Here is a 22,681-nt window from a genome sequence, read left to right as displayed (position 1 = left end):
CCTTGAAAGGTTGTGCATCTGGAGCCTTTCATTGATCCTTGTAGCTCCCTTTTTATAATAAGTCATTTACTGTGTTCCCAAATTTTATAGCCAAGTGTGTGACTTAGAATAACTTGCTTTTAGAGTAGGTAGACAACTGTAGATGAGCTACTTTGAGTGGTGGATAGTTGTAGATGAGTTGAAAATGAGATAAGATTAAGTTGATGAGTCACTTTTGGATTGCAAACATGTCCATCCGAAAGCCATCCAATATGGTCAGTCAAGAGCATTACACTATTTGGATTATTACTTGATGATCATCCTTATATTTCAACTTGCTGATATCCAACTAGAAAAGTACATCTAGTGTTGAATTTAGCATCATACACTACGACTCTAAGGCCCCATCCTTATTATCCTAATGACATTTCATTGATGAATATTTGTATGTCAGCATATATGACTTAATTATTATCTATGGTTTTGGATGACTGATTGTCAGCAAACGAACTATAAATTGTGCCATGCATGTTATTATCTAGTCATCCTGTATTTTGGTGTAATGTTTAATTTTTGATTACTGTCACATTTTCTCTCTGATTGTGATCTCTTGTTCTTCCATTCAATGAAAATCGTTTGCTAAAGCACACGACATCATTGCATTAAAAAGAATAACAATGTGGAAATCCAATGTGAGCATATCATGCAGGTTGGGAAAAAAAAGTTTGGGTTTTGATCGAATTACTAATCAAAGAGTACAAGAAAAAGTGACAATGCATGCCTAAACAGTACTAATTATTGATTGTTTGAAGCCAATGCCTAACTTGACTGATTAGCAGGCTGAGTTGTAAGTCCAAAACCAAAGGGGAAGAGGGGATCATAATGTGCATCACCAACATTCATAGGGAGCTGATAAACTGTCTTGAACCAAGACCTTGGAAGCAATCCAGTGAATCCATAATCACCAAAAAGAACATCAGCAATTCCTTGCCCTTCAGTTCCAGGCAGCCATGCAGCCACAAGAGCATCAATTGAAGAAACGTAGGGCACAATCACAACCGGGCGGCCGGAGACAATAATAACAATGCATTTGGCCCCGCCACAGACGTTGGTGATAGTGTTTGGACCCGGGTCTGCAATTGTCAAATTCAAACTATCCTCGTTTGTCTCGGCGTAGGGGTGCTCTCCAACAGAAACAATGGCATAGTCGAACTTGATTGACTTCACAAAATCAGCATTAGGGTTTTCACTGAAGATAACTTCTGTGCTGGGATCAATTGCAGCTTTGATGGCACTTACGATTGTGGTTCCTGTACACAGATGAATTATGGTCGAAATTAATTAAGCAGATCGACTATGACATTGTATATTGTATTGCAAGGCTTAACATTCCTGGTGTCGAATATACACTTAACACAAAAAAGCAGATAAAATATACCAGCAGTGAGGTTGTTGCCACTAAGTCCTTGCCAAGTGAGAGTCCACCCACCACATTGATAGCCCAAATTGTCAGCTAGAAACTAGGATCTTCTTGGCCTTTTTAGGGAGTGGCATATTTTCTCCATTCTTCAAAAGGACAAGTGACTTCATCACTGCTTCCCTTGCCATATCTCTATGAGCCTGCAATTAATAATCATATAACATAACATAAGCATTCATGACTACTTTATCATCATTCATCAGGTACATTAATTATTTTAGAAGGTTTAGTATAAGAGATCAAAACCTGGCTTCCAAGCTTGTTAGCAAAGCTCTGATCAGCCAAGGGTTTCTCAAACAGACCCATCATGAACTTGACTCAAAATTCTCCTAACTGCATCATCTATACGGCTCATGGGGATACGCTTGTTATTGACAAGGTTGGTCACAGTGCCAATGAACTCAGTATGATTGAAGGGAACCATGACCTGAAAAATTAACACAAGTTATTAGAATTGCATAGTTTAAAAATCAGAATTAGAGTTTTTCTACTTGTATTAGCATTCATATTTGATTTGTATACAACTAACCATTTCAATGCCAGCTAGAAGACCAGCAAGAACTGAATTCGGGTAATCCGAATGGGGTGGATAGGTAATTTTGTCAATACCCTGAAAGTCTGAGATGACAAAACCCTGAAATTTGAACAATAACATGGTAGTAATTAGTACTGCTCATTCATTCATTCATCCATTCATGTCAGAATTTACACTTAGATAATAACATGGTAATTCATTTACACTTAGATAATAACATGCATGACACAATTCACAATTTATAAGTCATTTGCATAAGACTTAGAGCCCTATTAACGATGATTGGAGATATATGTATACCGATATCTCGTGTGTGAGAAATTTCTTATATGTTTATCTTTAGAATTCGTTTGAGATTTTTGAGACTAAACATTATTTGGTCATCAAATATTTATGATACGATTATAGAGTTTGACTGATGACATTCTTATACCTTGTGATACTAACACTCACTTGAAGAAAACGAAAGATATATTGTTTGAGCAGGTATACTCAGAAGGGCTGTTAGAGAGTCACATCTAGGGAACTAAATATTGAGAGCCTTACAATCGAGTGCCCAATATTTGAGAAGAAATCATGTCCCTGAGATAATTTATGGTCAACATTGGGCTTGACCAGAAAGTGGGCCTCATTAAATCTTAATCCCATTCTGAAATGAGAAGGATCAGTTAGTCCGGATAGGCATAATTCAAGGAACAGGTCATCCAAGTAATTAACCAAGTACCTGCAGTGCACTATGTATTGCACACCAGTTCTTCCTTTCGAGTTATAGGCTCTTGAAAACCTACAAATCATTCCAACATAATAGTTTAAGCCAATTGTAGGTTTAAAATGCTGCATGTTTGCATCAATCACATGGTGCAACAGAGACTGCTGATTGCATTCCTTAATTTCCTTCTCTGTCATTTCACCATCTTTGTTCTATTCAACTTTACACACAGCTCTTGTGCCCTTACAGTGTAATTAATTAAGTCCTTGCTCTCTCTCTCTCTCTCTCTCTCTCTCTCTCTCTCTCTCTCTCTCTCTCTCTCTCTCTCTCTCTCTCTCTATCCTTCTCCCTCTCTCCCTTTCTCCTCTCCTACCACAGCTCACCCAACCAAAAAAAAAAAAAAAAATAGAAATACTGAATTAACAGATAAAAATAATTTCCATATAGAGTAAAAATTACCTTAAACAAGTGGTCAACCAAGAAGTGTGATAAAGAACCCACGCATACCAAGAAGCATTTCCTTGTAACAACAGGGTATCTGTGCCATAACAAACATGTCCAACATGGCTTAGAACGTATTTATATGCATTGTAATAACGAATATAATTCTAAGCATTATGCAAGAACTTAATTCAGAAAGGAACATGATATCAAAATAAGAGGCTAGCTAGCTTGAGAAAGACACAAACATATGAATATCATTTAACAAATTCAACACAACATATATTGAAAAAAAAAAATCTCAAATGATAAGCACTCAAGCTAAATCTTTGAATACATACAAGTCAAGTATATAAGGAAAATGATTTTTAAGAATAACTGGAACAAAAGATGCCAGTAACTGATCAGTTCTTATGATTATATGGAAATGCAATATATTATTAGGGTAATTCTCATGATCACGTCACCAAATAGCCAAAAATGCAGTGTGATGCAGGGCAAAGGGAACTCAAGTACCAAGACTAAGTTTGCACTTATTGCACAGCACTTGTTCTTCCAATTGAGTAAGAGCCTGCTGAAATCGAAAATTATGACAAAATAATAATAGATGCCATTTGGATAAAAAAAAAAAAAAAGAACCTAGGAAGAACATAGACAAGTGAAAGATAGAGCAAAGGCAAGAGAAGAGTACAAAGCATTAACAAAACTAATTTAAACCTACTATGCGAAGATATAGGGGGCTAGAAACACCCAAAACACCAGGGAGATTTAAGAAGAAAAAGATTCCATTACTTGATGCTCATATTTGTTGAAGTCACTCAACCCAAAAGTTGAACATAAGTGTGCTTATTCCAGTATGCTCCTTGCTTGGAAAGGAGAGGATTATTAAAACCTGAAACAAAAAAAGCATAGATGTTAATGCAATGACACCAAAACTTAAGTGTTAAAACTGCAGTCTTTTTTTTTTTTTTTTTTTCTTTCTTCTTCCTTTTTGTTGTAGGAGAGAAGGAACTTCCAATGACGAAAAGTACTAGTAATTTAAAAAGAAAACAAAACGACACAAACAGCATAACAAACCAATAAGTAGTGAAGTAAGTAAATGAAAGTGGGAGAGAGGAGAAAGAGAACAAATCACAAATTATTGATTTGAGAAAGAAACTTGCACTTGATTCTGGAATATGAGGAATCTTGGGCCACTCCGGCGGCTCTCCTTGGTGCATCTTTCCTTTAGAAGGCAGAAATAAAAAATCGTCAGAAGTTTATATTGGTGGTGTTGGATATCATCTGCAATGTAGATAGATACTTCAGATTCTCACATTTACAAATGCAGTTCTTCAACAGATGATAGGTTCCCTGACAGGATCCTCCAATAAATTAAATGTATACTTGCAATGGACACTAGCCCCCCAAAACTGCAAAAGAGTATCACCAAGTTGTCAAATTAACTGTGGAGCTTATGTCGTAAACAACTCAGTTTCTTCAAACAACAGGTATACAATCAATGAAATAAAATGATCTGCAAGAATCTAGCCCGGAAGATAAAATATTATGTATGATGCATCCCTCTCTTTCTTATCCCATCTAATAGAATATTTAGAATATCCCCTTTACTTAATTGGAAATGCTAATTGAAACCTGACCCAAAAAGTTAAAAAGTTCCCATGAGAACCAAACTCATGAAGGACCATACCAAATCTGGTATGTATTATAAACTTGTACAAGATTCAGCTTGAAGCCTATTATGCATGAACAGATGTTAACATCAACTTGATCACTGAAAGTATATCCAAAATAATTCTTACTAAAACAAAAGGAATATTATAAACAAAAGGACTTTCACTATTCCTTGCAGAGTCGATCTACCACTAAGATGTGTCAACCAACTATGCTAATCTGACAATTCAAATCTCTGTAAATACAATTCGAAAATTCATTCATGATACAAATATAGTAGGTTTATTGATTGTTATTTTTCCGTTTCATTGTCATTCTGATTCCCTATAAAAAGGAACATAATATCCAAACTGAGAGGCTAGGTTGAGAACAAAACAAACAAGTATATGTATATAATATACAAAAAGCAACGCAACATGTCCTGGAAAGAGTATATATATATATTAAATGATAAGGGCCTGAAGTACCTGGACTAAGTTTGCACCTATTGCACATCACTTGCTCTTTCCAGTTGACTAATAAGAGTCTCCTGAAAACCCACAAATTATGGCAAAATAATAACAGATGCCATTCAGAAAACAAGCTAGGAAATACATAGACGTGGAAAAGATAGAGCAGAGTACAAAGCAATTAGGAAAGCATACTTTGTGAAACTTGAAGCAATTAGGATGAAACTGGCGCATCTTGGAAAATGTCTAATTGTGGTAGTTTGCTGAGTCGTCGCATGGTTTCAATCAGTCTTCAAGGGCTGAAGACATTTGGTATGTGAGAAATCTTGTGCCATTCTGGGCCACTCCCCTTGGTGCATCTTTCCTTGAGACGGGGACAATGCTGAATCACTAGCTCTTCTAACTTGGTGAGGCGTTTCATAGCTTTGGCTTTAGGTAGATACATCAGATTCTCACAATTCTCAATACTCAGATGGGTAAGAGATGTAAGTCTACCCAACCAGTCTGGAAAAGCCTCCACTCCGTGAAAAGATTGTATCGACAAAGATGTTAGAGAAGTGAAGTGTTGAATTTGTTGGGGCAGAGACTTGAGCTTAGGCCACCCCCGCAACGTTAATTGTTTTAGTTGTGGTATAACCTCAAAATTGGGGAAAGAATCCAGCTCCCCCCAGAACATTCCAATGTCCATAACTTCCAAACGAGCGAGACAATGTAGGCCCAATGGCAAATATTGTAATTTCCCACAACTCAGTATAGTGAGTTTTGAAAGAGATTGCAACCTGGATACGTCTTCTACCGCAGATATCAAATTGCCGCAATACTCGATTGACAACGTCTCAAGAGATGTGCAGGATGGTAGCCCACTCGGCAGACTTGTCAACCCATCACAATTTACAATCTCCAACACACGAAGGGATGTGAGGTTATCTAAATTGGGAATACTCTCTGGAGTCAGGAAACCGCGTATCGACAACCTCTTAAGTGAACGAAGGGATGTCAGGCTCTGATTTGAAATCCATGAAATTAGCTTAGGGCAATTTAATATGCTCAAATCCTCAAGGACGGGGGCATGGTATTCAAGCCCACTCGGTAGGCTTGACAATTCATCACAATCTTCAATTTCCAAATAACGGAGGTATGGGAGGACGTCTGAAAATGGAATGGATGTGAGATTGGGAATTCCACTTATTGTCAAGTATTGAAGAGAGGTGCAGTATTCCAACCCCTTTGGTAGGCTCGACAACTGAGGACATCCCTCAATAATACATCTGCGGAGAGATACAAGGCCTTGTGTTATGGGAATGGATGTCAGTGCGCACCCGTATATATCCAATGTCTGAAGAGAGGTACAGTGTTGTAACCCACTTGGGAGGCTTGATAGTTTCTCACAATTCACAATCTTAAATTGGAGGAGAGATGTGATGCCCTGTGTAATTGGAATGAACTCTAGACTATGGCAGCCTGATATAGTCAACATCTCAAGAGGGAGTGTGTTCAGCCCATCGGGTAAATGCATCAGCTTCCTTACATTTTGTATATCCAAAGAAGTGAGAGTGGTTAGTTGACTGCTTATAATATTTTCTAGTGGCATGGCGCTGTCAATACCAGCTATTGTCAACTTCTGGAGAGATGGAAAATGTCGACTGCTGGGTGCATTTCTCAATTGGCCACAAAAATAGATACATAACTCCTCAAGACAAGGAAACACAATTACTTTTTTTGGTGCTTCCATCCATTCACTTAGCATCCCGCACCCAAAAATTTTTAAGGTTTTCAATGCTGGAAACAAAGCCCTTGTCTCATTCCTTGTCGTACTAGTTGTACCGGAAACACTGTTATACCCATAAAACTCAACTCCCAGGCATTTTAGCTTACGCAAATTGCTAATGTCAACATGTATAAGATTTGGCAAATGACCAAGCATTGGGATTTCTTCACATTCCCTGCAATAACTTAAGGAAATCTTTTTCAAATTGAGTGGCAGCCCACTCATCATCCATGATGCAAATTTAGCACCCATGAAGTTGTCAATTATTAAGCTTTCCAAATTACAGTGCGGTTGGAGGCCATCTAATACAGCCTCATCATTGTTGCTGCTTTCCCTGCCCCACTTCCATTCAAATGTTAACTTGCGTATGTTTGCTTTCCCCACTAAATTTGCTTTCTTTGCTTCTTCTCCATCTCTCACAAGTTGCAAATTGTTAATTCTTAATTCACCTTTCAAATGGTTTAATTCACCCAGCTCCTCAACTCCAGGACTCGTTTCCCCACCCAGAGTATAGTAACGTAATGTTTGCAGATGAGTCAATCGCCTCATCCTAAATGGAACTTCGACATGCATATCAAAATAAAGATGTCTCAAGTTGATCAAATTTTCCAATTCCTTCGGAAGCTTCCTAAGAAACTTATTATCATGCATTCTTAATGTCTGTAGATTATAGAGTTGACCAATTGATTTGTGGAGAGCTTTGATTCCTGTTCCGGAAACATCCAGGTACCTCAAGTGTCTCAGTTCACCAATTGAAATTGGCAACACCTCCATATCCACCTTATATAACTTTAAGAAGCGCAAAGCTCTAAATCTTGGAAAGATGCTATTAGGGATATTGTCATCATTCAAAAACAATGAGCGCAATCTTCTAACACTTGTGTTTTGCATTTTTTCTAGTATTGGAGTAGAAATCCGTGCAACATGTCGAATCCCAAGTGTATCATCATTATCATTCTTCTTGATGTCTGGCGTCATGCTCTCAGATTTGAATACTTCTTCAGCAAGATCGTGCACAAGATCGTGCATCTTGCAACTGTTAATACTGCCAAACTCATCTTTCGTAGCATCTTGAAATAAAGAGTTTTCCAATAAAATATGAAAATATCCATTGCCAATATCCTCCATCTTTAGATTACTTTTGTCAGGGTGGAGTAATCCTTGAGCCATCCAAAGTTGGATCAAGTTCTCTCTTTCCATTGCAAAATCTTTCATGAACATTGAGCAATATGCAAAACACTGTTTCAAAGATGCTGATTTTAGATTATCAAAACTCAACTTCAAAACGGACATGACTCTCTTCTCTTGATCTTCTTGTAAATCCCATATTCTACTTTCTTTAATCAACAACCATTCATTTGTTGAAGTTTTAGAACGCAACAAGCTTCCCAAAACCTGTTGGTACATAAGTGAGAAATTATACTCAATAATGAATAGGTTAACATTAGCAAGAGTCCAGCTACTATGAGGACTGTGAGGCACAAATTTATAAGACCCCTTAGATTAATCAAATGACATTTAGTTTGTTGGCTTTATGTTAGGTTTTAACCTTCAGAATCTCCACAAGCCACATTCTACATCCTAAGAGGAAATGGGGTAAACTCGTCAGCGAATGTGGCCAAAAACGGGATGAGGAATAAAATGTTTTGGTGAGGGTTTTTAAAATTTTTTTTTTATAATTTAATTTAAAACAGATTATTGGGTAATTAAATGGGTATAGAGGTAAGGTTAAATATGTGTTATTGAATTAACTCTAAGGGTTCTTATAAAACAGTCTCTCATAATTTGTCCCTCGTACTAGCCATTCTAAACATTAGCAATAGTAACAAAGCAAAAATAGTATTTTAATATGCAATGTTCACTATATTCCAACATTCTTTTGGATCAATGCTAAGTGCAATAGTGATCTCCATTTTTTCCATTAGGGATTTGTTTTTTCAAACGTTGTTAGTCATACTGGTGTTTGAAAAATAATTATTATGAAGCAACTTGTAGTCATGCATGCATGGCTTAGTGATAATCAGTAGTATTAGAGTCATACTGGTGTATGTAACTGAGGAATCAACTTTTAGGCTGATATAATAAATTTCTTCTTTGACCAAAAAAAATAAAAAGAAACTTCTGCCCTAATTTTCTTTTCTTGTACAATCTTTGTTAATTAGAGTTATACGGGTGTTTATTAAACAACTTGTATACAATCATGCATGGCTTAAAACAACGAGAATAAATTAAAGAAATAAGAGAAAAAAAAAGTATTTCAAGTAACTTGTGGATTGCAGCTTAATTTATTAATAACAAATAATAATAATAATAATAATAATAATAATAATAAAAAGTGTAAATTAACTTCAAATATATAATATGATAGTATATACATACCTTTGCCACCAACGGTACACCTCCACACTTTTCAGCAATCTCACGTCCAATTCTCTCTAGATCTGGGTCTATTGGAGCACTACCATCTGGAAACGCTCTACCCTTTATTATAGACCAACATTGATCTTCAGATAGCTTGCTTAAATCACACCTACTTCTAGGAAGCGTTTCCGTCAATGTTGCAACTTTGGCACTGCGGGTGGTGACAATGATGGTGCTTCCCCGAGCAGCATTGAGAGTTGACAAACAACTCTTGATCAGAGTGTTCCATTTATCCTCATCTTCATTCCAAACGTCATCGAGTATGAGGAGATATTTTTTCTCCGTCAACTCTTTTTTGAGGGTTGTGATCAATGCTTCCTGAGTTACTCTTACTGCTGGTTTTGTCGGGTCGAGAGATTCTAACATCCGGATTAAAATGGAATTGACATGAAAAGGGTCAGATACACACACCCATATCTTTTTATCAAAATAATTATCCACGTCAGGGTCATTGTAGATTGACTTAGCCAAAGTTGTTTTTCCTAGGCCACCAATTCCCACAATGGCCATAACCGAAAGATTTTCTTGATTGTTGGAGTTGGTCAAGGTTGCAATTATGTTTGACACAACCTCCTCCCTTCCTACCATGCTTTCAATGGATGAGTTGGTTTCTCTATCCTCTCTAATTCCATGAGTTGGTTTCTCTCTCCTCTCCTCGTCCTTGGCTTGATAATTTAAAACTAGGCAAACTAGTCCAACAGAAGATGCCTTCCTCTCCAGAGCCGCAAAAGATGCGTTGATTTTCTGAATTTTATGTGCCATTTGCTGACGAAATAAAATGGGATTAGAGAGAGAGAAGAAGTTGAGTACCTTTCTCTTCATATGGTTTTGCAACTCCACTTTACGGCGGAGAAATTCATAGTCGATTTGGTCCAAGACATAGTCTGCTTCATCAGCTACGTCTTTAAGTTTCTTGACCCAGTTTTCCACAGCCTTGGGACGACCTTGTGGCTGGTGGGCAACATCAGCTAAGAAACCTTGAATGCTGGATACTGATTCAGTGAGTTTCGTTAATTCTGCTTTGAATCCCCATGCAAGACTGAGTTCTTGAGCAGCAACTGCACCCACCTTCTTCAGTATTCCCTCCACAGAAAAAGTAAACACAGTTTCTAACATCTTTCCTTCCATACTCAAGAAGACACAAAGAGCAGAGAGATATGTTAGAGCAGAAAATGCAGAGTAGATGATGGATCAAGAAATAATTGAGGGACTTACTATATACACTTTAATTTGGAGCATCTTATTAATGTTTCAGCTGTACAACTTTGAATCCATTCATATTGGTTGGTCCATCATTTATTACTTTTGCTTTCTGGCTTTAATCATATAGTCTGGCTTTGTAGAAAGGTTACGCGTTTTCCACATTTTGGGTCCCATCCACGTGCACAAACTTGATAGCTCTGTTAAACTTGCTTGGATTTTAATTGCAAGAGACTGCTTATATGTTAAGGTTGTCAAATTTAACCATTTGATTTTGATCAGTGGTGTTCCTTCAACCGGAGGTCAATATATACACTCACTACCAGAATTATTGGTTATAAGAGCTGATGGATTCTGCATTATTGTTGCAGCCCACATGTGATTGCTACAATCAATTGATGCAACAATCCGTCCCATACAATAAACCATTTTAAAAAAATTAATTAATTTGAAATAGTTAAAAATAAATTTCTGCATTAATTTATTATTTGGGCAAATGGATTTTCATTAATTTTGTTGGTAAAATAATATGGATATCCATTTCATCATAACATATATAACTCCTAAATACATTCCACAAACATCATGAAATCAGGAATAGATTAAAAATATTATGATCAAATCCAACAATATCAAAGTGCTACATAACCCATAAACAAAAGAACAAATTTTGTAAAAAAAAAAAAAAAAACACTTTAATAGATTGATTACATATAGAAGCTGCTGATGTAATGAGTACATAATTACATATACAAAAATCAGCAAAAAGAACAAAAAAAATTATATTTCAGATTTAATAAGGAAAAACATACTAAGAAATGAATTTTATGAACGATCAAAAGAAAAATAAAACAAATAAAAGTGAAACCATACCCTTTCTATGTCCCACGCACCCACCCACCCACCCACCCACCAACCCACCCACCCACCCACCAACCAACCAACCAACCAACCAACCAACCAAAATATATCCAATCCCATGAGCCTCTGTTAAGACTGTAAAAGCATTTATTCATTGTGAATTTGTGAGTAAGACATTAGGATTCTAAGTTCTGGACACATTTTTATTTTTTGCAAGAATAGACATTAAATTAATTTGTAATTAATAGAATGAAAGTTTTACTCATGACTAAAGAAGCTGGTTGTTCAATTGGTCAAAAAAAAAAACTGGTTGTTCTCTATGTAAGTACTTCACCTATACATTCACAATCCCTTTCAATTTCCTGGAAAATAGAGAAACCAAATGAATAAAGAAATATTGCTTTTTCCAATGACAAAGAACTCCACTACCCATTGGCCAAAAAAAAAAACAGAACTCCACTACCCAAATCAGAAAAGACTTTTTTGGTGTTCCCCAATCAGAAGGAGGCTGACAGAGAAAGGGATTTCGGTGTTCCCAATGTTACATAACTTTCTGAAAATCCGAACGAAAACAAAAGGCCATAAAATTTTTAGAAACACTAAAATTAAAAAATCCCAAAAACCAAACCCAAAGGAAAATTTTACGAAAAAAATAAAATATTGAAGTTGGTATCAAAGCTCTTCTCTTTCCTGAAAAGTAAGCTTTCATAATGTGAGTATTTTCTAAAATTCTAAGTGACAGCAAAGCTCAAAAGATTCGATCTCCAGTCTAATAACAGCAATGCCTTCTCCATACCAACAGGTCAAAAAGAATATGATCTCTTCCGGCTTGCTTATATTTCTAATAATATCTAATTCTCATATCCTGGTAAAAATGTAGGATTGATCATCAATATAAGAATCAAAATAATCACCAAGAAGTAAATCTTGAAGTACAGGAGAATGATCGAGAAAGGAAAATTCAAGCAAAAGGCACAGGGAGCTAAGGAAAATAATCAAGTGCAAGTCATTCAAAAACTGTACATTGCTTTCTTTTCTTTCTTTTTTTCTTTTTTTAACCATTATCTTGATTTAAAACGAGTTAAAATTATAGCCTTAGAACATACCTACAATTGTCATGTCAACCAGAACCTGCTTCAAGCCTTCTATTATCATAATAAGCAATTATATAACACATTGATGGCATGTTCATATAGAAGCCTAGAATCCTAATATTCTTAAACTCCACATGTTGATGTTACAATGAAACATAACCCTGCATTCAAAGTGAGCTATTGGCAAAAAATTGGCATCGGCAAGCATGCATTATTCTTCTCTTCATGATAGAAATGTTCAAATATTCAATTACAACCCAAATTGAAAAAAAACAAAAAACAAAAAAAAAAAAAAACAAATGTGAACCTTAAAGTATAAGATTACTGATTACTGATTACTAATTACAAATGAAAAAAAAGACATAGCATGCTTGAACCAGCAATTTACTCTAGATAAACTTTCACAAAAATAAAAATGGCCAACCTCTAGAAATATTAATATTTCTTCAGGTGGATTACGTTCTATGGCCTCGGGAGATACTTGCCCATTTGTACTTCTCGAAGCCTATAAGCTTCTTTTCCGAGGGCTTCCATGATCTCGTAGTGCCCATCCCATGTCTTCTTGAACTTTTCGGATTCTTGGCCCTTCTTCGAATTGGGCTTCTTTGGACTGGTTTCTTTGTCTGCACTACTTTCAAGAGGACCTAATCTCCAACTCGAAACACCATGCTCCTTACTTTCTAGTTGAAGTATCTCGTGGTGGCATTTTGATAGCTCGCGAGTCTAATTAGGGGCGTCTCTCTTCGTTCTTTCGCTGTGCTTCTCTGCGTCTCAAGCCACGTAGGGCCAGAACTATCCTTGATTAAGGGCTTTTTGTGCTAGACTCCTGCCCCCGGCATGGTTTCCGATTATAAACTTGGCTATGGTCAGTGAATGGGTCAATGGTGGTGACTCGGGGACTATTCAAGATCGATTCCTCGAGGCGGATGCATCCGTCGGCTCGAGTGATCACTTTTTGCATGTTCTTCGGGGGCCTCATAACTAGAGATTAGTGTAGCTTGCTTCCCTCGATTAGGCCCTCGCAGAAAGCCATGGCTGCGGTGTGCTGATCGCAACTGTTGAGGGTGGACATCTCAACCACGAATTGAGCTAGGTAGTCGCTCAAGCTCTCACGTTTCTGTTGCTTGGTGCTGAAGAGTACAAAGATGTCTTTCTTCCGTTTCTGATTACAGATTTACTGTGTGATGAATGCTTCGCACAATTCGGCAAACTCACTGATGGATTTTGGTTTGAGTTGTTGAAACCAAGTCAGAGCCGATCCTGCGATACTCAAGGGAAAAACTTTGCTCATCAGGGTTTTGTTGTCTGCCTCCAAGATGAGATGTTGGTGGTAATTGTAGATGTGCTTGAGAAGGTCAGTTGTTCCCTCGAACAGCTTGAACTTCGGCCGTTAGAACACTTGGGATTTTGGGCCTCCAAGATGTTGTCCGTGAAAGGGGACTTGCAAATGCTTTTTGCCGCCTCGAGGGCGAGCTCGGTGGGGGTCCTAGCCGTTTGGGTCTTCGAGGTCATCTTCCTTGGTCGACCTTGCGCTTGTGGGTGGGGCTCCTCGTGCTTGTCAAATGTTTTTGCCATTGCTTCTTGAACGGTTTCTTGCCCTTTTTTGGTGTTCTCATCCATCTTTTTTATTATGGCCACAAGTGTGGCCGGGTCTTGAACCGAGTTCAGGTCGATGTCTTCGCCGGAATTTGCTCCCGTCATTGTTCTTGCAACTTTTGTTCAATTGTGGAATTATTTCCCACAGATGGCGTCAACTGTTGAATCCTAAACTTCTCAAAGAGAAATAAACTCAACAATAAAGAGAATAAAGCTTTAACGTCTGACGTGGAGCAGATTGAATGGCTAGACTTTCAGATTTGGCTCGTCGAAGTTCCTCCTCCTAGAAGACGGATGGGGTTGCACTTGCAAAAAACCCTCTGATGCCTAAGTCAGCACAAGAACTCTCAATTGTGTAAAATCAATTCTACGTACCTTTCTCCATTGATCTGAATGGGGTTTTGTAGTGGATTTTCCTAACTAATCCCATGATTTTCCTCCATATTTCTAGCCCTAAGAGTTGTGGGCGTTGTTGGAGGAAATCGTGGGATTTCCTTATCCTGCGTGATTTTGGATGGGAGTTGGAACACGTAAAAATTTTATTTCACGTCTGACTCCCTTTTTTCACACCTGATTTATCTTTTCTATTTTTTAAGATAATGTTTTATTTAAGAAATAATAATAAAGAATTTTGAATCCAAATTAAACTGCACTTGTAATATGATAATTATGATTTAATAAAAATAATAAATACCACATCACCTTCTTGACTTGGTCTCTACTCTTTATGGCAAATGGAGATTTACCCCGTGTCATGGTGATTTTTTGCTCCAACACTCTTGTCTTTGATTCCCCCAATTCAGCATCACTTTTTTCCACCTAAAACAAACAACTAACTTGTATATAAACCAAACCAAATCAAACACAGAGTCATTTTCTATGTTTCACTTGGAATTCCAAACTAATAACATACTCTCTTATCTTCTATATACTCGCATTCTCTTTTTTTAAATGCCTACATTTTTCCACCACATTTTCTATGCCATCATTCTTCTTTTTCTCTTAAATTCAACCCAAACACAATGCCACACCAAGGGAATTCAGCAGCTGGAAAAGTACACTTAACCAAGAACATGACTCGAGCCCAATTCTCAGAACAACAATTTATGAAGTGGGTCAGGTTTGTTGGGAGCCTCAAACACTCTGTTTTCAAGGCAGCAAAGAACAAGCTCTTCCCTTCTTACACTCTGCATGTGCCCAAGAACCCTGCAGCTGGAGACTTCACAACCATTGAGGACGCCATTGACTCCCTCCCATTCATCAGTCTTGTCAGAGTCCTCATCAAGGGCCATGCAGGAGTCTATAAGTGAGTAATGCTTCTGGGGTTATATGCATGTTTGATCTGTAATCTATTTTAATTTCCTTAATTGCTCAATATATTAAGCTTCTTCTGCAATTTTGGTACAGTTTTGTTCAGATGTGATTCTGATATATATATTTGTTTGTTGTTGTGTCTTTTTCCTTGTGCTCTATGAGTTGGTCTTTGACTAGAAATGCTATGTTGTTCAAGAATTGTCCTATGCACTGTCTTTAATTTAACTTTTTCCTCTAAGTATCGATCATAATTATATACCTTTTATACATTCTTGTTATGTGGTAATGGCTGATCAACTGGTAAAATATTAAAATCAATTTCAATGGGGAGACACAGCTCAAACCCCAGCTGGTCCAAGAGGACAGCCAATGGGGACTTTCAATTCTGCAACATTTGCTGTGAATTCCCCTTATTCATTGCCAAGAACATTACATTCAAGGTAATAATATTGTACGATTGTTGAATCTGAACCATCGATTAAGTAGGGTGTCCAAGTAGGGTGTTCACGATCAGAGTCTAGCAACATAAATATCTTATATTCATGTTCTGAATGCACAGTAATGCTATATGGTCCTGTCCACATACACGGATCATGTTAAGATCTTTTATCTGTCTCTTTGTCACTGTTTTGTTCCAAAGATTTTTGCCTTAAATGATAATTACATTTAAACAGGTTCACAGGAGATGGGGAGCTGAATAAAGGAGCTGTTTTAAAGAAACATATATTATCACTATAAATTTATACAAAACTGTGGGAGTTGGTTGCTAACCCCCTGTTGATACAGTACATATGGATGTAATAATAGATAAATTAAGTCTTTTTCCTTTTTTGTCTATGGTTGTCATTGCCATCTTTTCCTTCTACCGTCGTCTTGTTTCCACGAGCTTTCTTAGGTCCCTGGCATCAGATTATTACAGATCCATTAGCAACTAATTCCAGTCTCTGACCATTGGCACTTGGAGCACCAAGTGGTAGGGATGAGGCTTCATAGCACATTTCTCAGGTGAAATTGACACAGACTTAAAATCATGAAGAAATTAACTACAAACAAGAAGCTAAGTACCTCGGCAGTGAAAGTCTTGAGAGGGTCCCTAGTTTTTTTGAATTTTCTCTTATATCCATTGCGGCAAGCGGGGTTGGTATTTCCCATTGCAGCTCTAGCAAGCTTAACAGTCTTGCTGGCTTCTTTAGTTTTTGCATCCAACAGATAATCAGGCACATCACGCAGGTGAGAAGCAGGGGGCTTCTTGCTCAGAACTTTGTCATGTTTCAACAGATCTGCTCAAGAATAATAGATCAATAATGTTCAAATCTTGTAACTTGAAGTGATACATTACAACATACGACTCAATACATCCAACCAAATAAATTTGGTACCTAAGTCTCTTGGATTAACTTCAAAATGAGCCTTCAACCTAAACAAATAGAAGCAGATCATTAGAAAACAAAAACGGAAGGTTGTGGTAAAGATGTTAGAGTAGAATAAGCAAACATTGGAAAACCAAAAACTGTAGAGAACACAAGTAGTTGTCACTCAATCAAAGTAGATCTGACTACTGTGCCTCTGTGATCCAAACAAGATAGAAAACAGGCACTAAATAGGAGAATGTAGCAAAATCGATTATTTTCAGCATGCCTTAAACCTAATTTTGCAAGAGATTTGGTGCAGAAGACCTCATATAGATAAAGAAAGCAAAAATAGTAGATACTCACTTTTCAGAATTGATAATTTCATTTCTCAAATCCTGAGCTCGCGATTCTCTGACAGCAATTTTTGTCACACTCTTTGCAACATCCTGTAGAAGTCACTGCTTAGCATCAGTGATCTTGAGGTGACCCAATGGCACCTTCAAAATGAAAATACGAAGGGAACCATGAAAGATAAAAGAATCAGAAGAATCACCTCAGCTCTATATCGTAAAGACTCCACTGCATTCTGGGTCAGTAAAGGAAATGTAGCAATTAAGTTTGAATCATCTTTTTTATCATCCCCCAAAAAGGATTTTATTTCTTCAAATATTTCCATCTCATCTGGAGAAACCTTTTAGAAAAAAGCAAATATTAGAATATGAAAATGTGTCACAACTCACAAGATAAGATCATCATCACAATCATCGTTATCAACCCTTCTTTCTTCTATAGAGGCATAAACAATACACTTACACAAGTCTTAAGCAAGATAAAACATATAAGGATGCACACAAACCCAAAAGCAAAGAATCAAATGTAGAAAACCACATATGCACAAACACTTGTAGTGCATATATTGTTGCATCAGACACATGCACAACCAAAAAAAGTAACTGAAAAAGCCTTTTGGGTTCAGTGGAACAGCCTGGTTGCAGTTACATGTTAAGGCATGCCATGGACCTTGAATACATCACAGAGGATGCATTAGGTCATAGCAGGATGGATGAGAAACTCATATTATAGATTCCTATTTGAAATTAGGCTAAAAGAGGGGGAACGAACAAGAGGGGAGATGGGGTACATGAGCAATGTAATTATCATCGAGTAACGCCAATCATCATTCTACTGGGATGCTATTCCCTACAAAAGATTTTAAAAAAAAATCTTTTAATCGTGTAGCAAACTCACAAGAGAGATAGAAGCACCAGTACTATATGCTCTTCCAGTACGTCCAACACGATGAACATATCCTTCAGCACTTTGAGGCATATCAAAAATTATAACCTGCAAAAGGAATAAAAGCGAAGATAATGTTAATGGGATACTAGCTGAGCATGGTATTTCACAAGGTATTATTTGAGAGACAAGAAACAGAGAAATACTTATTATGAAAGCAATCAAATTTACATTAAAGGTGAACAAGCAGGCCACCAAAAACAACCAAATAAAATACCAGCAACTCAAGGTACAACCATCAGCCCATGAAAAAGCAGCAACCCAATCAACATGATTAAAGAAAAACAGACTATCTCAGTCAACAAACAAAAAAAGGCATATCTCAAAGATCCTTCTATTCTTCTCCATCCCAATAACCCAAACTTTCGCCAATCAAATACAAATCCATAAAACAGAAACCATTTCTATCCGACAAGAGTACACTTTTCTCAATGAACGATGAAACACATAAAGACAAAACCCAATTCAGCCTGCTTCCCTAAACAGCTTGTGCCATAAGCGCATGACAATATAACAGTGAAGAAAACGATGGTCAAAACTTTCAGCCTCCCTTTTTCACATCATACATTGATAGGGTGACACATAAACATTAGCCTTGATTTTGAATCTGATCACAAGTATTAATCCTTCTAAGCAAGAACTTGTACCTTGAAATGCACTTTAGCCTTCCAAATTATCGAGGTTTGAAAATATGTAAAGATGGATTGTCAATCAATTAAGGCTTTTTTGCACTAATACCACCCAGAATATAGGGGCTGTGCAAGTTTACCACCAAAAAAAAAAATTACAGTTTGCCACCCAATTTTATCTGTGTGACAATGTGGCACCCACCATCCACTTTTCTGTTAAATTAGGATTTTCTTTTTCCTAACGTCTCATTTTGTACTTGAAATTTTTTTTTAAAAAATGAAATATTTTTTTATAAAGTAAAACCCAGAAATTACAAAGAAGTGAATTTAATTCAACCTGAGGAAAGCATCGGGTAAATTGCTTTTTTTAGTTCAACTAAATCGTCTAGGATGAATATATGATATCAAAGAAGCTACCCCGGTCAAAATTGAATTTAAAGAATGATAGCCAGCAAAACCATATACCATCAAGAATAGTAATGACATACCGTGTGTACATTATTAAAGTCAATTCCCCACACCACACCAAATTCAGAGTCGGTTTTGTGCCTAGCATGCTTTCTAGACTTTTTTTGTTCAACACTACTCTCCCCAATGTCTTCATTCTCTTTCATTTTGCTGTTATCAGTTGCAATCAAATAATCAAAAAGCCCAGCATTGAATTCCTGTTGACAAACCAAGGTGGTGAGGACTGAGAATATTGTGAAATATCATTATCAAAATGGTAGACTGGCAACTAACTCTAACCAGTAACATAAATATAAGCCATGACAGATAGCAATATCAAAATATTAAAATACAGACAAACCTCAAGAATATGCAGGCGAGAATTTTGTGGCAACTCGGCATTTAAAACAGCAGATCTGATTCCAAACTGCAAAAATAGATAACAATAAAGAAATAAATACACAAATAAAATATGACTATGAGGCATAAATCAATTCTCTCCTCCTTCCCTCACCAGTTAGGCAAAAAAGAGAGAGAAGACACACAAAAACATACACTCTCCCTCACTCTCTCCCTCCCTACTCACACACACACACACACTATCTCTCTCTACTTATTGTCTCTCTCTATTTCTCTCTCTACTCACTCTGTTTTCAGTTGATGCAATGCAATAAAATACTAGAACAAGGGAGATATCAATTTCTGCAAAAAAACAGAAAAAGTTTTCCAGCATGGATGAAGAAATCTATATACCATTTCCAAATATAGTTTTAATCTGAATCCCATGTCAATTGTATTAGTAAATATCAGAACTTTTTTCTGAACCAACTCCAACTTTAAGAGGGAGAGGATGTAGAGTAACTTGTCATGGGCACTGCATGATATCTGAAAAATAAAAAGAAAGACATAAGTCGATAGCCATATGACAATCTCAGTTCAACCAGAAGTCGATGGCCACAAATAAAACCAGATACCTGAAACATTAAAGAACACACGGAAACCCAAAGAGGTCATTGGTACCAAAAGAGAGATAAATCATAAATGGAGGGGGGGATAAATAAAATTAAAGAAGAACTAAGTATTAAAATGAAGTCAGACTTGCCTTAAAAAATATAGGTTTTTAGGAACACAGAATATTTTTTACCAGAAAAAGCTAAATGGCCATGGCATTACATGCTTCCTATATGAGGCAGTAAATTATGCTATTAAAAAAAAGGGCAACTGATGTTTTTTTTCATAGAAAAAAAAAAAAAAACAACTGATTAATTGTGGCTAACAGAAAGGTTCCCTTCAAAGTCACGTTAAATGTGTTATAAATCATACAACAGTTTGGCAAAGATGTCAAAACAACCCATTTTGCGGTTATGCCATGTCCTATTAAGGGCATAACAATTCTTACCCAAAACTGCTGAACATTTTTTGGGATAACATCGTCCTTGATATCTCCCACTTCTGGCAAACTCAAAATGTAGGAATTATGTAGATTCAGCTTCTTCAGTTTCTCAACATCATCACTGCCAAGTATCATAAGATGCTAGGTATCAATAAGAGAGAATAAAGTAAAACCCTAAAGTGAAACAATGAAAACAGCCATCCTTGAGCCATCAAGAGATATATTGTGGCACAAAATACATCACCCTTGACATCATAACTCCTAATTAGCAACAAAAATAGTGCATATATTATGTAATAACAAACCTTGATGTGGCAGACATAAGAAGACATTGACAACGTTTAAGAATGTGAGGTGTAAATGCCTTTATATCTGCCTCACATCCAAATGACAACAGAAAATCTGCCTGAAACAAAATATAGTTCAAATATCTCTCAACGGGATGATACTAAGTAATCATTCTTCAAAACTTGACTATGGGAAAGAAATGAATATCACAATAGAGTATAATTCCTAACAACCATACATTAATGGTGAAATTATAAACTCAAAGGATGTATGATTTACAAAACCACATAATACAACAGAAGATCTGACTGAAACAAAATATAGTTCAATGATCTTCCAACGGAATAATAATAAATAATCATTCAAGTATTTTAATGATTTCTCAACGCGATAATACTAAGTAATCATTCTTCAAAACCTGACAATGGGAAAAAGTGAACATCATAATAGAGTACATTTCCTAACAACCATATATTATATTAGTGGTGAAATTATAAATTCAAAGCAACTATGATTTCTAACACCCCGTGATACAACAACATAATGTACTTTTCAATTTACAATTACAACTTTATACAAACAAATTTACTATATTTCTCAATAACATCAATCTGGCATAGAGTATCAGCTACAAAATTAATTGAGGTGCAAATAGTCTTTCAAGGTGAAAAAAAAAAAAAAAAAGTAATAATAACTGCAGGTAATGAATAAATCTGCCATCAAACTCAACTAAAACTGATAAATATGTTTGTGTGTGTGGGTGTGTGTGATTAACTGGGTCCTCACCTCATCAAGAACAAGAATTTCTAATGAATCATCAATGGATGTTGATTGAAGAACACCATCAGACAAGCATTTCTTTATGCAAGCTGGAGTCGAAACCAGAATCTCAGGTAGGCTCGCCAAAGCTGTCCGCTGGAAGCAAAATAGTGAATAAGATAAAGTTAGCCAAATGGTTTTAGAATCACTTGGCCAAAAATACATAACAAAATCTCCATGTGCATGTGTGCGCCTGTGTACATGTACATTTCATAGAATTGGAAAAATGAGTTGAAGTGTTGAACAAACCCAATCAGGAGCAGGCATGCTGCTTGTCAACTGTACAACTTTCAAAGGAACTCTACACTCTTCAATCAACCACGAAACCTCTGAATAAACCTGCATATGTGCCATAAACATTCATATACAGTAACCAAGCATATCAAGCAATACAAAAATGGAATATAGAATTCGAACCGGGAATTTTTACGAAATGTAAACCTGCTGAGAGAGTTCCCGAGTAGGGACAAGAATGATCGCACTCGGAGCAAGCTTCTTCTTTGATTCTGAAGCAGTAAACAGCTTCTGAAGCAACGGCAGGAGGTACGCAAATGTTTTTCCAGAACCAGTCTTTGCCCTAGCGACCACATCCTTACCTTGCTGTAAAACAATCAATTAAAGTAATTTTCAACATTACAGCTTCTGTGGCTTCCAAGAAGTATATTGAGGCTGCACTCAACTCAGCCACTGCTTCCATGAAATCAGCTTGGAAGGGAATTTCAGCTAAAAAGGTTCACCCTTCTTAATTAAATTGATTAAGGGTCATATATATATGCCATTAATTCTAGGCATCATAATTGGGATTATGTAAGGACAATTTGGTGTTTATTGCTTACTTAAATTACTTTATTACAACTTTGTATTTGCTTTGCAGTGTGAAAAAATTGGGTCCATTAAGTGGTTTCCCAAGATTTGGCATACTGACACTTCAGGCTC

The 22,681-nt window shown here is 36.6% G+C and overlaps 2 protein-coding genes and 2 pseudogenes across 4 annotated transcripts; all 4 read right to left on the bottom strand.

Annotated features, from left to right (window-relative positions):
- Window positions 1-533: 533 nt before the first annotated feature.
- Window positions 534-3,949, bottom strand: LOC147293070 (uncharacterized; annotated as a pseudogene). The gene is made up of 9 exons (XR_015120341.1): window positions 3,937-3,949; window positions 3,661-3,718; window positions 3,163-3,241; window positions 2,719-2,778; window positions 2,541-2,643; window positions 1,989-2,093; window positions 1,706-1,886; window positions 1,418-1,599; window positions 534-1,289 (listed from the first exon to the last, which is right to left on the bottom strand). The product of XR_015120341.1 is annotated as an uncharacterized LOC147293070 (transcript).
- Window positions 3,950-5,559: 1,610 nt separating this feature from the next.
- Window positions 5,560-7,686, bottom strand: LOC147293069 (uncharacterized). The gene has a single exon (XM_086230998.1). It carries the CDS (start codon window positions 7,684-7,686, stop codon window positions 5,560-5,562), a length of 2,127 nt encoding a protein of 708 aa, XP_086087124.1.
- On the bottom strand, window positions 7,550-10,632 carry LOC147293068 (putative disease resistance protein RGA1; annotated as a pseudogene). The gene is made up of 2 exons (XR_015120339.1): window positions 9,415-10,632; window positions 7,550-8,430 (listed from the first exon to the last, which is right to left on the bottom strand). The product of XR_015120339.1 is annotated as a putative disease resistance protein RGA1 (transcript).
- A 5,506-nt stretch (window positions 10,633-16,138) lies between these two features.
- LOC147293067 (DEAD-box ATP-dependent RNA helicase 16-like) lies at window positions 16,139-22,351 on the bottom strand (the record flags this gene model as incomplete). The annotated part of the gene is made up of 14 exons (XM_086230997.1): window positions 16,139-16,420; window positions 16,587-16,801; window positions 16,901-16,938; window positions 17,237-17,319; window positions 17,427-17,564; window positions 18,122-18,217; window positions 19,287-19,463; window positions 19,607-19,672; window positions 19,999-20,130; window positions 20,645-20,759; window positions 20,944-21,044; window positions 21,713-21,841; window positions 21,995-22,084; window positions 22,187-22,351. Coding segments are annotated over 14 exons (1,632 nt in total), but the record flags the coding sequence as incomplete, so codon positions are not given.
- Window positions 22,352-22,681: the final 330 nt, after the last annotated feature.

The sequence above is a fragment of the Dryas octopetala genome, chromosome 2 (genome assembly GCF_963921425.1).
Source record: "Dryas octopetala chromosome 2, drDryOcto1.1, whole genome shotgun sequence".
Classification (NCBI taxonomy): domain Eukaryota; kingdom Viridiplantae; phylum Streptophyta; class Magnoliopsida; order Rosales; family Rosaceae; genus Dryas; species Dryas octopetala.
Note: the sequence above shows the minus strand (reverse complement) of the source record. Positions and strands in the feature narration are given on the sequence as shown.

What these genes read in the sequence shown, in the direction of transcription:
- LOC147293069 (XM_086230998.1), bottom strand. Translation starts at nt 7,686, where the DNA reads ATGCATGATAATAAGTTTCTTAGGAAGCTTCCGAAGGAATTGGAAAAT.